Source organism: Falco punctatus, assembly GCF_963210335.1.
Source record: "Falco punctatus genome assembly, chromosome: 2".
NCBI lineage: Eukaryota > Metazoa > Chordata > Aves > Falconiformes > Falconidae > Falco > Falco punctatus.
Genome location: NC_137581.1, coordinates 58539385 through 58558143, shown reverse-complemented (window position 1 = coordinate 58558143; position 18759 = coordinate 58539385). Strand labels below are relative to the sequence as shown.

Genomic DNA, 18759 nt, shown 5'->3' with positions numbered 1-18759 from the left:
CCTTTTTCTTCCTTCTGCCCCTGCCCAGATTCTTGATGAGTAGAACCAAAGCACATAGCTCACTACTGCCTTTATGGAGGGACACAGGGAACAGTGGTGGGTCAAATACTAGTGTTTGATTTTTCAGGCACCTGGCTCCAAAACCTATGCTGAGTGATATCTCAGAAGCGAATTTTTGTTTGTCAGTAGAGGAAATGGAGAAAAAAGGATTTGGAGGCTTCCTACCTGTTGGACCTCAGTGTTTTAATATGTATAGGACCACCTTGTAAACTAGGAGCAGAGCTGTAAAAAAATCAAAGGCTTTGATAGAGGCATTAAGAACCATCTAGATATTTCTTCCTTTTCTAAAGAATTCTTTTCTTTTTTTTTTTTTTTTTTCTTTTTTCATCTTGATCATACCTATTAGTGACAAGCTACAAAGCAAAAACCTCATCTGATCCTGATTGTCTTGCTGCACCCCATTCTGGGATGCTGAACACGTTGGGTCAGAACACATTGCCAGAGCCCTGTACCTTTCACCCAGCACCTCCAGGCATTCAGCAGATCTAGGAAGATGCCAATGACAATTTCAGCATCACTTCCAAATTTTTTATGCTGAGGTTTCAGCATTAAAGTGGGAGTTTCAGCATGGGGATTTTTCATGAACATATTGTGCGAACAAGGTGTTATAACTGGTATATCTAATTTAAACACACTCAGCATAAATATATATATGTGTGTGTGTGTGTGTGTGTGAATGTGTGCATGAAATTCAAGCTTTTAAAGCCTAGTTAGATTCACTTGCCTCCAGAGTATTTTTATTCTGAGGACAGTGCTTGAGGTAATTCCAAATGGGAAATAACTGCAAAACAGAATAAAAATGAAAATTACCTTTTCATTATATCTGATCCCACATAAATGGATTTTTAACAAGTGGCAGGAAAGATACGTGTCAAACACATTTTATTAACAAATGAAAAGTACAACAATGGTTCAAAACTGAATTTTAAGTACTACGTAAAATGCATTAAATCCTTCTTTTCAGCACAGAGGGAAGATAATAGAAAGTTCACAAAATTCAAGTTGGTCCTCCATTCCCAGGCTGTATGCAGAGCATTTGAAGTAGCTCTATTTCAGAAGTAGTAAACTTTACAGAGAATATGTCCATTTCTAGAAAACAAGCTGTCCCTTCAAGACTGGAAAACATGGTCATCTAGAAAACTGCTTGTGCCAGACTCTCCTTTGTTAACAACTAAGAAAGTTTTTAAAGTCTTCTGAAGGCTGTAGCTTTGTAGCTTCCACCTTTGGGTTTGGTTTTTTTCTACCTCTTACCTCATCTATCAACTTTTTTAAAAGCAGTATCAATGGATCATAAATTCTGGCTTGTATATCTGGTGCCCAGTAACAAAATAAACATTTAAGTATTAATTCAGTGTCAACCCCTAGTATATGCAATACAGTATTATTTGTCATGAAAATACATAAAATTCAAGAGGGGTTCTCTTGGAAGGTTTTATTGTATAAGATAGGGACCTTTGCAAATGCTAGTCATAGATCATATTCAAAGCACACACTTTTCAGGGAGGAGAGATGGGAGTCAGATTTGCTATGGATGTGTGAATAGCAGTAACAAAAATGAATGTAAATTTCTGCTGCTTCATTTATATCACCAGGGAAGAAAGTGCTTACCTAGCTTTTATATCACCGGGAGCTCATCTAATCTATTTTTTTTTTTTTATTTGGTTGAGACCTAAGAAAAATGCAAGTGCTTTTCAGGACATACAGGTGATTCTAGATACTCCATCCTCTGAATTAAGGGACAGTCCCGTAACTGTTTGAAAGGAAGGAGGGGGGTTATGTAATATTTCTCATTATTTTTATCGCAATTGCACCATTTAAAAGTCCGTGCTGTGTTTGCTTTTGGGTCCTTCTAGGTCATACAGGTCTGCATGACCTTTTCTGAACTGTGTTTTAGGCCCATAGGAGTTTGTGGATATATGCACTTGTGTACACATTGTACATAAACTTCGTATACTTATAAAAAGTAGAAGCCTGGCCTTTGCATGAGATTTAATTCCTTGTCCAGTCATTAAAATAAACTAGCTGCTTAGAAGGATGAATTAGTTATATTTTTACTGAGATTTTTAGGTACCTGAGTGTCAGTCACTCACTCATTTTCCACTTAGAATTCAGAGGACTTCGCTTTATAGTTCCTCAAAAATGGATCAGGAACTCTTTTTAAAACATGACAGAAGATGAGGAAGCCTGCATGGTTTTCCTGCTTAATATGCAACAAGTAGGAGCACTATTTCAGAATTAAGGGAGAGTTCTTATTGAAATCTCCCCCTTTAAAGAAGCAATCCATCACCACAAGAACACAAAGAGAAACATCCTCATCTCTTGTGAAAGGGAATAACGGAACGCAGGAATCTAGCACAGGCTAAAATTTTATCAGCAAATCGGTGTGGGAGAAAGGGCAACCAGTAAAACCAAACTATCTTTGTTTTCATCTGATCCAGCTAGGAAAGTTCCTGAAGTAATTGGGATCAGCCTCTGTGTCCTTTCAGTTACCACTCATATAGGTTTGCCTCTGCATGTCCTTTGGTTAAATTAACTTCCTGTGTGTATTTCTGTGCTGGAGAAATACTGTAAAACTCCGATTAATGTAAAATTCAGGCCACCTGTGTCAAATTAAATGTTCTGTGTCTGGTTCAAAACAAGCAAAGAAACCACAAGAAGGCAAGGGGCAGCAAAGACGAAGTCTCTCCTGTTTAAAGAAATATACTGGTTTCTGGCCTCAGCTACAGCTATGAATTTCTTCTCACCTTCAGTTTAATTTTCTTAGGGTTAACTATATTCAATTACAAAAATCTGTCCACCGTGTGTGTTTCAAATACTCACGCAAATCTAAGTTATATTAATCACCTTCTCACAGAATCTGACAAAGCCTAGTAGTGATGTGAACAAAGGTACAAGTTTTCAAGAGATGGCAAATGCATATACACAACAGTCAGACTGAAGAGCATAATTATCTGTTGTCTGAAAGTTCATAATCACTAAATCATAGAATTGTAGAAAAGTCTAGGTTGGAAGGGGCTTTTGGACAGCATCTGGCCCAACCTGCTGTTGAAAGCAGGGCATTAGATGAGATTACCCAGAGTCCTGTCAGGCCAAGTGTTTAATACCTCCAGTGATAAAAATTCCATGGCTTCTCTGGGCAACTTAATCCAATTATTGTCTTCATAGTGAAAAATTTCTTTGTTTTATCTGGACAGATTTTTTCATGAAGCAAATGGTGCTTTTTGCCTCCTATTCTGTGATGAAGTCTCCTTGTGAAGAGGGTGCCTCTGTATTCTCTAGAACTACATTACAGAGAAGATCTCTGTGGCCCCTCCACAGACCTTCTCCAATTTGCAGTCCCGAACAAATCAGTTATGTGGAGATGAGATCAAGTGTACAGCCTCATACATATTTAGCTGAATACATTTGATGAAACAAATCCACATCATAATGGTATTTATAATAAAAGCACTAGGAACAAACAAAAAAAAAAATACTGTGCACTGTGGTTGTGATTCACTTAGCTTGTCCTGTGAGTAAGACCAAGAATAATGCATTCATTGTCACATTTGGGACTTAGGTTAAAGTGTTTTTAGGAAGATTTGTCTGGTGTCTCATCTAAATTGTATTCCGTGTTGCAGATGAAGCATTCTTGTCCCAGCCACAGTGATCATGAGTAATTATCCTTTTTGTCTTTGTAGACATCCTTTATGTGTTAGAAGTTGTTATTATATTGATCTGTGCCAGTAAAGTATCCTTTTAGAGGAGTGTCCATAGACACTGCAGCACACCTAAAAAGAAGGGAACATAGGCTGGCATGGTCACAACCCACAGAAACAACATGCAACCTGCTCCACAAGCACCTGCATCATGATCTGTGACAAGTATGATTCAACATCTACACGTAACTGTTTCCATCTCAAGCAGCACTCACAAATTCATAGGCGACATATAGGTTGTCTTTGGACTCTGGAATTAGGCTCACATAGCTTAGGTATGTTTCCTACCACGCAGATGGAACTAAGTAGTAAGTCAAGCTGGATATGCCTTATGTCCATACCAGTTTAGTGGTGATCTATCCCATGTAATACCCCAGAATATGCATAAAGCAGCCTATAAAAATCACATGGAAGAATGGTTTTGCATGTATGAATGAAATTCCAGTGTTCCTATACTTCAGTATTAAGAGGGTCTAGGTCAAAGTTACATTTTATTAAACTTCGAGCAGGAAAAACAGATTCTCTGCAGACTGAGTCTTTTATCCCTATGAATATCCCTTGCTATTCTTCAGCATTTTATATACCTCTGACTGTATCCTGATAGGAAGTCAAGATGACTTCCTGGGTCAATCGCGCCCAGGTTCTCTGAGTGTCTTCAGCTCTCTTTAAGTAAATGGGAGCTGCCTGTGGTGAGAACTTTTGAAAGTCTGTCTGCAGTTATCATCTCCCAGATTGGCTCTATTTTTCTGCAAGCCCAGCAGGGCAGTCCAAGTTGTGTATCTCGGCTACACATAGGTAAGCGCCCTTTACAAAGCTACCTCCAGGGATCTTCCTTTGTGCAGGGTCTGGGATAGGTAAGCAAATGTTAAGAGTCTCTGAATTGTCCTGCAGTGGTGCTTCCTTTGCTTCCTGAGCAGAAGCACCCTTTCAGGTTGTAATGAATTTTACCCTGAGTCCTGAAGGTGAACATGTACCTAATCAATATTGAATTATTGTATTTGTACAAGAGCAGAATTCATACATCTTGTGCTTTTGTTCACTTGAAAATATTTTAGTTGGTTTTTGTTCATAAGATATACAATTAATAACAAATAATGATGCTTAATTTAAGTGAAGTCTCAAGCAGTTTCCTCTAATGAAATGGAGCATGTAATGCATTTTTTATTACAATGGCTATTCTTTTGTGAATCACTAACCTTTGTATAGAAACAAAAATATTTCTGCTACTTATCCCAGAGGAAAAATAATGAATATGAAAATGATAAAGCTACCTTTATATGTGAAAAAGCTATTAAAAGAATATTTATGCATGTTAGTATTAGATGTATGTTTCATTTCCATTGTCTATTTTAAATTGTCCATTTGAAAATGTATCTATCCCTGAACTGTTTTAAAATAAGGGTGGTGTTTATCTTATCCAGGATAAGCCATTTTATCTTATCTAAACTAGGGCATCTTCTCTAAGCTAATAATTTAGCTGATCTGTATCAAGAGATAGAGGTGACCAGGACTTGCCATCTCTAAAGCTGGCTAGCCAGCACAGCCTGACTTGTACGTACAGCTAAGTTATTTTCCCTTTCCAAAACTACCTACCACTTAAATCCATACTGCCTACTGAGAATGTCCCCAGCTGCGATAAGCCCCAGACTGTGCTCAGCTACGATCGGGGCGAACGCTAGCTGGGCAAGGCCAAAACTGTGCACGCAGCCTTGCTAACAGCATAACACAATGGACAATCTTATTCCAGTTCTTAGGCCCATATCCCAGTACATGACTTGTATAGGTGTAGCCTTACAATGTTTCAGCATTCAATGAAGGAGTCATCCTGAGGTGAATATTCCATCTTAATTATCTTACTCTCATGGCTGAACTTACTGAACTGACCTCTTCAAGTGCCTCTTCATCACTTCTGGCTGTAAAGAGAGACTAAGGCAACCATAACTTAATTAACTCGGGTAGGTACCTCATTCTAAAGACAAGAAGGTTTAATATGGTCTAGTAAGCACATTCCTGGGGCCCTGATTATGGATGCTGACCGTGCAGAATCTTGGATCTCATGTGTTTTTAAAATGGTATCGTTCTTGCCACTGCAGAGGGGAAGAAGATTTGGAAATACAACTAAAGTGTAATCAGTGTATGAATGTTTGCCTGAGTCTGTAGACAGTATGAAGTAATAGCTCTGAAAAATTCATCTTACTTGTCTAAGTTAATCAAAGGGAAACTCTCTGACACACTGGATTCCTGTCCTCTATTAAGTAAATGGACTAAATCTTAGTGAAATTTTGCTAGAGGAGTTTTGTACCATTTGAATTGCAATCACATCTTGTCAGCAGCATTTGTTCCTGAAGAACTGATAGGAGCTACAATTACTGGAAGGAAGTTATTAAAAAACCCACATTTGTGAAACCTTGCTCAATATCTTATTAATTTGGAAGACTTCATGCAAAATTGAAGAAAAAGTTATTTAAATGAACAATTGGGAAATAGCAGTCACAGAACCAAATCCTACTACACACAGCACATAAACCTTGTGACACAGAAGAGTTGTTTATAAACAAAACAAATCTTGTGTAAGAAATATACATGTAATCTTGTTCCTCCATCTGCTAGGATTTTTTTCAGTTTATTTTACCCCTTTATTATCAACAGTGTCATCTCTGCTGTGAATGCCAGCACCACTGTAATCATATTTTTTGGTACATTTCACTGAAGATTCCCCAAGGTAGCACAGAATATGGTTAAAATCAATTTAGATTCTGTTTTACAGGCCCTCCCTACCTGGGAGAATTTGTTACTGCTTGCCATGTCCCCATTTCTTTCAGTGAGCCTGCAGGGTGAGATTCACAACTGGTACATCTAGGCAGTTAACAGAGGACAAGAGAGCAAGCTTGAGCTTTCATCCCTTGCCTATGCACGCATGGTACTTAACTCTTCACTCACTGCTGGTTCTCTCCTGTACCTCCAGCTGCTTTCTCCAGAACATTACTTTGGTGTAGCTCAGGGAATACTTTAGTTGAGGGACTGTTTTGGAAGAAAGCACAGACAAAGCCTCACCAGGTTGGACTCTAAGCCACACACTCCTGTAATGCTATCCCACCTACAGCCAAACTCACAAGCCCTTCTCCTTCTCCGAGTAGGCAACACACGACCCAAATGTCGTCCTACGGAAGTGCTGCTCAGGAGAATTGCATATAAAAGCTCTTATGTTGTTTTAGAAGAATTGGTAAACCTGTGGAAAAATAACTTGTAATTATGTCTCATGGCCACCACACAGGGCCTAGAGTAACCAAGAGCCAAATATTATGGCTTGAGGTCAGCAATACCATCTGACCTTAGGCATGGGGTTAGGCCCTTGACAGTCTTTTATATAGCACTATAGACATACTAAGATCTACACATCATACATTCCGCTTTTTAACACTGCAAGTGTTACTTTTACAAAATTCAATTTGATCTTTTTTTTTTTTTAATCTTAATTTCCAGATCGGTTTTTGTCTTCCTTTTTTTCATGGTGCGGTTTGATCAGTCAAAATTGAGCTGCTGCTTCATTGATAATAGAATTGCAGGTGTAAACAATAGTAACTGAACAGCTGATTTGTGTTGAACTTTAAGTCAAATGCAGGTACAAAAATGTTGATACAAATTCATGCCAAAGCTGTATGGGCTGTGAAAGCTTACTCGTATGTGTGTCTTCTTTTAGTATAGCTCATTCATGTCCAAAAAATTTATCAGGTCTGTACAATTTCAGAATAATAACAGAAAGGGAAAAAGAGGCTCATTTAATCTGCCTTTCTGATTTCTAGTTGATTAATTTACATGCCATTTAATGCTAATTAATTGGATTTCATCCAGAGCTCTCTTTGACAATTTAAAGGTGATGGTAAATCTGAGAATTTGGGTAAGTAAAAAAATCTGGAAAATGGTTGGATGGGTGCTGGTATCAGTTTGTAATGTCTTTCATCCACGTGCACTTTCATGCTGAAAGTGTTTTGTGTTGGAGCCCATACCATATCCTGCTAAGAGTGTGACACAGATATTGTATAGTCACTTTATTCTTCAAATACAGCCCCTAAAGGAGATTTGCTGTGAAAAGTGTTGATATATAGCAGTGCACTATAATGTATCAAACAATATTAATTTAAAACTATCCTGTAGTGAGACCTCCTGAACTTTCTCAAAAGGTTTGAACTATCCAGTCACCGTGAAATTACTCTGGGCAGCTGGCCAGTTCCCAAATAAACTGTGTGTGCATCAGCAGCAAAGCTTTTAATTTTGAACATGATCGATCTCAGCCTGTTATGAAAACTGTCAACTAAAATGAAAGAGTTAGAGCATTGCAGTAAATTTTTCATAATAATTTCATTTCATTTCAATATTTACAGAGCATTTTAAGTTAAATTTCGCATACATTTGCCTCACAGACCATATGAAATCGACATCTTTCAACTCTTTGTGTTTTGCACATTACTAGCTCCTCTTCCATGATCAGAATTAAATGAATAAGAACAAAACAAAAAGTTAGGAAGGGTAGGTCTTATCCCTTTGGCTATGGTTAACTCTGTTTCTTCTCTGGCATGTTCTTACCAAAGTGTCAATGTCTTCGAAGCTCAATGACTGTGTTAAATTTGAGCTTTCCATTTGCTTTGCCAAGAACGTTACTTTCGAGGATGCTTCTGTCTCTAAATGCAGATTGGTGATATTAAGAGATACTCACCTTAGTTAGCCCTTTGAACTGTTCAACTGATCTTGTTCCAGCTGCTGGAGCACTTCCATGTTCCAGGCTGTCAGCTTCCACCTGAGCCCGTAAAGAGACCTCTGCATGTGCAGGCACTTCTCACATGCTGCTTCCGCAGGAGGGGATGTAAGCTGGAGGGCAGGTGTTACACTGCCCTGCATTCACCTGCAGATCTGAAGTGCACTGTGACATGTCTGTTCTGTTGAACATAGGGAGAGACTATGGGAATGCAGCTTTCCTAATCAGGTCCTCCTGCCTGTCTCACTCCATTGCTTTAATGCTGTTTCAGCAACTGCAGTCACTATCAAAGAAGTTGCAGTATGCACTTTAAAAGAACTCACTGCTTTCACCCTAACCACACTTCCAGTGATTAATATCTGGGTGACTATGGTACTACAGTCTTTTAACATTAAAAAAAAAATAATTAAGAACCACCATTTATTGCCTTGCTTTCTTCTTCAGGTTCTACGTAACACCATGTATACTGTGTGGCTCAAATACTGTAACATAGCGGCTTTTTTTTAAGTTTTAAATATCACACTTTCATTTCTGAAAAATGGATGAGAAAGCTTTAGCAGCTGGCAGAGGTGAGATGGTTTTGTGGTGTGGCTCTGTTGGCCTTGTGGGACCAGTGTGGTTACATGGGAGATGCCAGCTTTCTGCTGGGAAGGCTGCTGTCTCCAGCAGGGCAGTGATTGCTCTTCTAACCATTCCAGCACAATTGTCTGGCCACTGCCAGCATTCATCTGCATTAGAAAGATAATCCTGCCCCTTTTGTCACTAGTCATTACCTGCTGTCTCTTTTATTGCATTTGCCTCTGTCCCAGTCTTCCACTTTCACCACTATTCCTGCTATTCTGTGTATTTAGGACAACCACTTACAGGTTCTCTACAGTTTTAAGGGCGCAGATCTTAATTACCCTAAAGCTGGTTTTAGCAATCACCTTTTTGTAATGAAGCCTTGAAGTCACAGATAAATGTACAGCTGAAGCTGCATTAAGTAGTATGGTTGAGATATATAACGCCTGGGCTGCACCATGGGAGAAAATCAGTGCAATGAAGCAGTTGCTGCCTCCACCACATGTACAATGTGTGCAGTTCAGAGGGTTCCGCTTCAGAAGATTCAGGCTCACACTGAACTACATGCCCCATCACACATGAGGTTTGAAGTCACCCTAAGGACCAGTCATTGATCATGATCCTTAGGTCAGTCTCGGTGTCTGGAGTGCATTTGTGTGTAACCGAGGTGGAGCTTGCAGTTTTGTTTCCTCCAAGAAGAAAACACAGCTCATAAACTAAACCAGTGAACAGCAAGTGCTGGTGATCAGAGGATTCACTTCAAGCTGCTCTGAACCAGAGATACAGACATAATGCCTTTTGGGAAGAAAAAACCACAAATACACTTTCTTCACCAATAAATCTGCCTTTCTCACAGCTGACTTTTGTATTGATCAAGACAATTATGTAACAGATCAGGGAGAGGTTGGATTTCAGGGACCTGTATCTGAACATATTATTCAGGCTACCACTGGAATCCCAAATTAAGATTTCCCCTCGTCTACTCCTTACCATTTATGTACTATTTGGATAAGTTCTTCTGGTCTAGGTTCAAAGCAGACAGTTGTACTGTATGCATTGTGCCATTAAATATGCCCTGTAAACTCAAGCACCGTGGAAATAATGTAGATAGACATAAATACCTTCTATGGCTTTACAGCCAAAAATTATTTTTACTGTTCTAACAGCCGCAAGAGAATTTAGCCAGGCCAGGCTGACAAAATATTCATGAATTGTTTCCAGTAGGCTCTTTGGGGATGGAGATCAAGGGCCATGCAAAGCAAATCAAGTCAGTGTGCCAATAGTAATAATAATAAATAAAAAAATACAAATCATGAAGAGAATGGCCTGATATTTTATTTGGGGTTTGGCTGTTACTTGAAACACTCTGCACCATCACTGCTACATTTCAACATAATCCTGTACCTTTACAAAGATGTGTGGGTTTTATGGTTTAAGAAAGTTGAATTCTAAAGGTTTTAAGCAGCAATACCAAATAGGATGTATGTCATGCGGAGCAACAATTACACCCTTAGTGCGTGGAGAAGAATTTAGTGAAGTTAAATGCCTCACGTCTCTCAATATGTAATATTATCACAGCATGAGTAATTGGAGATATTCTATAGAAGTGCTTTGACTTTCGGTTATTTTAAAGCCTATCTTGAATCATTCTCCTGGTTCAGACAGGGGACATTGCTGTCCCCTTCCTTACCTTTTGAATGGTACGGTTTCCTGCTTCCAAGCTCTCCCTGATGTGTTCTGCATTGAGAGTTGGTGCAGCATTACAATCTTTCATATGCTCTGTACTCTATATACTGACTTCTGTGAACAGGAGTTCGTAGGTGTAAGAGGCATTGTCCATGCCAAAATCTGCATATTTAGGTAATGATGAGTTACTAAATAGCAAATGGCAGAAACTGGAAACCTTTTCCCCCCCTAATAATTACCTTTTCCCAAAGCTTTTCAACAGTACAGTGTTGCAGAAAAGTCCCAGTAGATTATCCAATTAATTTCCTTGTCAGTGAGTAGTTTCTTTCTGCAGTACTTTGGTATTTCAAGGGGTTTGTCTAGTCCGAATTTGAAATGATGAGGTATTTCCCTCCAGAGACCTCTCTGAACACTCTGATCTCCCTGTAAGGACAGTAATTTTTATTCTCATCCTATAAATTTCCTTTCTTAATTTCATCCTCTCATTCCTATATTTGTGGTACTCTATTATATTCCTGAAATAATTTGTTTTCAAGTATTTCTTACCTAAGTTTACATCGTCTCCCCTCCCCTTAAATTATTGTCTGTTATGGTAGATGTGGCATAAATATTGGATCCCTTTAGTCTTTCTCTCCTTTTTTCTCCCATGGCCCAGCTGGCTGATGCAGCTCTCCCCTGGTTTTCATGGCTCTCTTCTGCACTATTTTAGCTTGTCAGTGTGAGACTAGTAAGATGGTATTTAGAAATGAAAACATACCCAGGTGTGGTCTCTTCAAAGCAGCACAGAGAGGAGCTGTGGACTTCTGTACCATTTTCTAAACCTATATGATACCTAACCAACAGAGGTTTGTTTTGAGCATAGCCTTTGGCTGGTAATATAATTGATGCCCAAACTGCCCTTTTGATGCTGTGCTGAAGGACGAGTTCTTGTTTAGTTTCTGCTCTTATTCTTGCTCTAGTATTTTTTTCAGCCTGTTATTTCTGGCCCCTATTTCTAAATCTGTTTTTTCCTTGTCCAATGTGGTATTTGCAATTCTTCACATTTTAATATCAAGTGTTTTCATTCATGTCATCATTTCTTCCTTTCAAGGATCATTAATAAAGCAGTTAAATAGGACTGGACATAATACAGATTTATACAATATTCCCCTTCTATTCTGACTCAGTGCTTTACCATTAATCATTAGCCTTTGTTTGTAGCTCTTCAAACAGTTTTCAGTCCACATGACAACTTATATCCAACCTAATACAAATTGATTTTCAGTTTAAGCTGTCCTATGACTGGAAGTGGTGATGTTGCGGATAGCATGACTGCAGCAGAGCAGCTGTTCTATAGCATGCTGTGGGAGCATGCATTTCACTAGGCAGTGCAAATTAGAGTTAGAACTCCATTTGACTTCCTGGGCAATTGCCCCTGGTAAAAATCTATAGCTGATGTCTATCAGCAGTATTCCCTGCAGGTGCTGATGGTGAAAATCTGTTTTAAAATGTAAGCTTCTAAAACTATGCTCACAAGCAGGTGGGAGAGGAACTGAAATAATTCCAGTTAGATATATGCTTACTGAAAGAGTATGCAATACAGGTATCATTTAAAAGAAATGTAAAAATTAATTTCACTAATTCTTTTTGTCTTGGTACTTTGTTGCAATAACACAACCAAACTGCTACATAAGGTAATGGGAATTCAGAAATCATATCTCCATAGCATTTCTCTTTTCTCTTCTGTCATTAGATCTGTATATCATCTGTCCACACAGATAGATGTATCTGCCTTTTGTGTACTTAAATGTGTGATATTCCATGGAATAACTCTTTGTGAATATATATAAATGCAACATTTTTTATGTGACTTGATGCAGCTCAGTATCAGAATCGCTGATGTAGATGGATTCTTTTAAGTCCTTTATTATTACTTATAATATTCATCTAAAGGTAATTTTCCTGTTATTTTCATCTTCTGAGAGCTGGATTCCTTTAAAATTGCTCCCTTTTAAAATTCTGTGTTCTATTTGGATATCGACGAGCTGTCAGCATATACACAAAGATGTGCCTAATAAGAAAAGATCATGGGTGTTTATTTCATAAAGTGTTAGGGATCTGTGAAGAAAACGGAAATAAGCATATTGAATAGGACACTAATATGCTTTGTATTTTAAAATTAAAATTATTAACAATCCTCCCATTTTATGACTTTCAATTAAAGACATGGTATTGTTAGGTATTTGCGAGCTTCTAACACAAGCAGACCAATAAACTCCCGAGTATCAAATTTACTCTCTGTAGTTCTTTGCTGCCATCTTCTGTTTCCTTAAATGATTGCCATTATTGTTTGGATTCTGAAAAACAAGGCTGGGATATTGCAGACTGAAATATCCCTTGCTGTCATTTTTTTTCATTTCCTTGTTTTCAGCTAAAGCAAAGTGAAGCAAATGCAGATACAAAGGAGAAGCTTCCATTGCGTCTACGCATCTTTGAAAAATTTCCGAACAGGCCACAAATGGTGAAAATCTCCAAGCTTCCTTCAGATTTCACAGTTCCAAAAATAAGGTATTGAAATATTTCCATTGCTAGTATACTGTAAACTTGTCTGGAGCCATGTAGCACCCAAAATATTAAACTCTTCTACTTGTGGATTAGGCAGGTAGTTTAGAAGATTAGAAATTAAATAGAATTAACATTGGCATCGGAAGAATGTGACATTTTTTATTTACTCATTTTTACTTTTGAAAAAAAAAAAAAATCTTAGCACTCCTTATAACTTACTCATGAAAGCAACTAGATGACCAGAGCCAACACAAGTAGAATATGATTGAAAAGTGTGTTGTAGTTTCTCCACTCCCGTTTGGATTTTAGATTAGTGGCTGACATAGACAACTTACAGTAGTCTAATCAATTTTCCTTTAGCTTTTTAAAGATAAGGTCAACTGGCAGCAAATCATTAGAGGGGTTAACAGGCCACCCAATACCAGTTACTCTGTGATGACCTTGTCCCCTATTTGTATTTGCATAGTTACCACTTTCCTGTAAAACTCACCTTAACAAAGCATCAGAACCTCAGTTGTCTACTAGATCATTACTTACAGGACAATTATTCTTGCTCAGTACCAGAAAAAACTTACAGAAATTCAAGGGCTGCTCTGGCACGTACAGGCTGCTAAGACTGCTGAAACAGCACAGGATGGCCAAACAGGTCCTCTGGCCATGCCCATTCCAATATCCCCACTAAGCATATGCCAGGAGAGATGACGATGTGAAAGATGGCTGTCATTGTTCTGGGCCTCCTGAGGATAAATTTATTTTGATTAGATTCACAAGGAAGCTAAGGCAGCTGGTGTTACTTGCTTGTATCAGTTGAATGAAAGGAATAATGCTGGACAGAAAGGTCAGGAAAAACAACCTTCCCAACCTCAAGGACGCAGTCATAGATGTTTTGGTTTTAGTATCAAAATACTGTTAGGTTATATATCGAGGGCATTCTTCTCCTAGTCTTAGTCTTTTTTAGTATTTCTTTCTAGCTTTCTTTCCCAGCATACCCTAGACTAACATGTGATCATGCCAACTGCTTAAATAGGCTTCAAAGTATTACTAGAAAATCATATATTAAATCTGAAACTATTGTACTGCATAGAATTCTCTCTCCAGATAAAAATTAGTTTTGACATAGTCAATTCACACTGAAAATAGGGCAACTCTACTAAACTTAAAATACGGCAGGATAAATGTACATCTGTTGTAAACAGAAATGCTCCTACATTTTAAACATGGCATATGTGAGACACAGAATTGCTGAAGCGCCTTAATACTGGCATTCAAAGGAGCTATATGAACAGATGTTGTTTGAAGTCTTCAGGAAAGAATTTCTTGCAGAGAGTATGTTTCCTTTGGATTATATCAGCATTTGATTTACAGAGAAGTAACAACTCACTGTTTAATGAGCTCAAAAGAGCTGAAAACTGCAAAAGGCACTTCAAATATTTAGCACTTTAACTGGTAAATAAATAAACAAGTGAATATTAGAAGGAATAAAATTATTCTCTTCAAAACTACATGCAAGCCACCCACCTCTCCATTTACAGATTTCTTTAATACGTGAATTTAAGTTTCATCAGTTGTTTTGGCACTCCGTACATTTATACATCTATAGCCCAGTACAACTTTTTCTTGGAGTTTATCTGTCTTGCCACTAATGAGTTGTGACATGTCATAAAGGAAACCAAATATTAACTCTTCCTGGGGTTTTAATCCATCAATATCTTCTGTTTGTTCACAAGGGAAAGTTTTATGAAGCAGTTTATTGATCGCCAGCAACAAGATACCAGCTGTTTGCTGCGAAGACTTCCCTCAGCATCTTCTTCCTCTTGTGACCACTCTAAAAGATCAGCAATTGAAGAAAACAAATATATTGATCAAAAGGTAAATCAAGAGTGTAGGGCATTAAATTTCTTTCCTTGAGTATTATGAGGAAAGACCTCAGATTGTTCAGTTTGACAAACTATGTAAAAGTGAACACAAGCTAGAATGACTGAACACAGGCTAAAAGACTGCATTTGATTTAGCCTGTGAGGAGACATCACAGCAGATCCTCACTTGATTTAAATTTTCGTGTCTCGTTTGGCTTGAAAATTTAGGCTTTGATACATAATTTTGTTTAATGCATCAATCTTATGAAGCTATGTTTTTTAAGTAGTCTTGCTGTTAATTACTGAGAAGCTACTTTCAAGTTTGTGAATATCACATTGGATTTTTGAGTGCCTTGATACTGTTACAACATTGTAAACACACTTCACTGAAGCAATGTCTCTGTGTAATCACTGTAAGAGGAGTAAAAATTTAAGAATTATTCTAAATATTTAGAGGACATTGATGACTTAGGCCTGGGAATTGCTAGAAAACCTGTGCTGAACACATACATTTGATACCCATTGTGCTAAATGTGCTAAATCTCCCATCCAGACTGCCATGGCTGGTTGGATCTGAGAAATACCAGGACTGCTTGGAATGATGGTAATGATGATGCAGCATAAGTAAACGTGTGTGACTTCTGGCACCTTGCAAAACTACAGGGGCAGAAAAACTCTTCACATGCATCATGAAAGATACTGGTTTCCCAGATTTCTAGTGGCATCTACACTGATACCACTTCTTGATCACTTGTAGTATTGGCCTATTAGTGGCATTTTAAGAGACAAGTCCATTCAGTATTCATAACAGGGTGCTCAAATCCTGTTGGAATGTTAACATTGGGGGTTTGTAAGTACATTTTAAGTTACAAAATCACAGACAAGGAAGAGAGGGTATGTATTGTAGTTACACAGTATAACTCTGGCTTGCCTAGTGTGTAGTTTGCAACTATAACTCAGGACAGCATTCATATAGGCAGAGAGCAGAGTTGGGGAAAACAATACTCTTCTGATAATGAATGAAAAGAAAGAATCTGCAAACTATTGTTAATTTCCATCCCTATTTCAGTGCAAGAAGCCATTCCTGTGGCCATGTATTTTATGGCTCATCAAAGCTGAGCAGCATGGCCTGAGAGAGAGGTCTGTAGTAAAATATTATTTATCAGACAAAGAAGGCCATGGGAAGAAATCAAGCCTAAATGGACATCATGTACTCTAACAAGCACAGCAGAAAAAATGGATAAATTATTAAATGACAAGCCTAGGGGTCAGCAGAACTATGCCAAATATCGCTAATGATGGATCTCAAACGCTGTGCCAGGGAAATCAGAGGATGTTTCTGCCATGTAATGAAAAGATGAACAGAGACCTTAAACTTGTTCCAGCCACACAGATGAGTCCACAGTAGGCAATGCAGAGCTGTGGAATGATTCAGTAGATCTGTTTATATTAGTATAGTTTAGATATATTAAATTGCGATCTTAATTCTTTTGTCCTGCTGTTCATAAAAGTGAATTGTTACTGTGTTTGGAGGTAGATGAATACGGGGCACAGTTTATTCATTGAGTCTTGCAATATGAAAACAGAATGCTCCATTCTTTTCAAATTCTCACTTCCCTCCAAAAGCAATTATTCATGATCTGACTTTCATTTTTGAATTGAAGTAAGTGTTTGCAAAATGATTTTGCACTATTCAACCTGCTTTAACTGCATATTTTTGGATTATAATGCCTCTAGGGTAGAATCAATGATGAGTAGTATTTCTGATAAATGGAGCTTAAAACACGGTATCTGCACATTCCTATTAAGAGGGAGAAAGCACTAAGAAGGATTTTATGAAAGTAATTGCTCTGGCTTTCTATAATTACAGTTGCCAAGGCAACTTCACTTTTGTATGAACAAATCTTCTTAAAAATATCTTATCCTTAAAACAAGCTTGGAATGGCTGGCCACACTTATAAACTTTACATCCATACTTTACTTTTCATTGTGAAAAAAGAAACTTGACCAACCATTTTACTAATCCCAGTGCCTAGTAGGATGCATTCCCACTGCTCCTGATAGCAGTGCAATAGCTTCAGAAACTTTTCACCTCTTTTTTGCATTGTAGTGGTTGATAAAAATAGGGTAGAAACAAAAAGTGAGATTCTGCTGGTAGACTTGACCCTATCCTTCCTTTGTGGTGCCTGAACTGTGTCTAGTTCCTCCAGTTTCTCCTGGACATATAACAGTATTTCTGCATTCCACACCTTCTGAAGTGATAGGATGTACTTAATACATACATTCCTTATTTCCACTTCAGCAACGTTATTTTTTTTCTTTCACTAAAAATCTGCCACTAGATATATAAGGTGGTGGTTTTGTGTTCAAAATTAATCTGACCCATAATTTGTGATGATTGATAAAGCAAATCAGGTTTTGTTCTCCTATATAATGGGTTTAGCAAGTATTTTCAGTATTATAATTACCCACTTCCTTGAAAAGAAGTTTTAAGTTTTAAAAGGGAGTAGGTTTTCATTGCATTTTTTCTTTAATCTTCTCAAAATAATTGAAAAAATATTTATTTGTATATATTACCATAACCGTAATGACAGTTGATTTGAAATTATTTTCATCTATGCCAAATCAAAAGGACAGCTTTAGAAAACAGATTTATCTGCTATACTCCTTTTTTCCCAGTTTTTCTAGCTCTTCCGAATATCTAAACTACTATCAAAGTAAAAAATAAACCAAATGCTAATATAAAAAATTACTTTTAGACACCAAAATGCCCTTTACCTTTCATACATCCCCTAAAGAGTTTTCTTTCAGTATGTGGAGTCTGAGTGGGTGTGTGCAGAGAGATTGCCATGGTCATTCTTCTCATCCGATGCCAGCAACACCTGGGCTATCTCCATTACAGATGCTTGATAGGCAGCTTAGCATGATGCTTTGGTTGAGTTATGATTATCTGTTGTTTACCCTGGAGAAAAGGAGGCTCAGGGAGGGCCTTATCACTCTCTGCAACTACATGAAAGGAGGCTGTAGGCAGGTGGGTCTCTTCTCCCAGGTAACAAGCGATAGGACAAGACAAACTGGCCTCAAGTTGTGCCAGGGGAGGTTTACATTGGATATTAGGAAAAAAAATTCTTCACTTAAAGGGTTGTCAAGCATTGGAACAGGCTGCCCAGGGAGGTGGGTAGAATCACCATCCCTGAAAGCGTTTAAAAACTGCGTAGATGTAACATTTAGGGACAAGGTTTAGTGGTGGACTTGGCAGTGTTAGGTTAACAGTTGAACTTGATCTTAAAGGTCTTTTCCAACCTAAATGATTCTATGATTCTATATACTTCCATACTTTGCATGAAAATTATTCACAGTATGCTGGGAATTTTCTTAGCTAACCAGTATTTCAGTAAGTTCTTGGACAGGAGAACTGGATGAAATATGGAAACATAATTTTTGTGTGAGTGGGTGTATAAGAAAGGAAGTTGGCAGAAAATAAGGACATCTCACTGTGGTGGCTCTCGCAGGAGCCTGAGTGATAGTCACAGCAAGTTTCAGGGGGTCAAGATCTGAATGAGCTGTAAGATTTACAGCAAATCAGGCATCCAGTAAAATG

General features: G+C 37.9%; 1 protein-coding gene across 4 annotated transcripts in view; it reads left to right on the top strand.

Moving 5' to 3' along the window:
* NALCN (sodium leak channel, non-selective) overlaps positions 1–18759 on the top strand; it is a 250055-nt gene that overhangs the window by 171358 nt on the left and 59938 nt on the right. For all 4 annotated transcript variants that reach the window (XM_080375646.1, XM_080375645.1, XM_080375647.1 and 1 more), the window contains 2 exons: positions 13169–13305; positions 15030–15171. In XM_080375646.1, coding sequence (XP_080231772.1) covers positions 13169–13305; positions 15030–15171 — 279 coding nt within the window. The remainder of the gene's footprint in view (positions 1–13168; positions 13306–15029; positions 15172–18759) is intronic.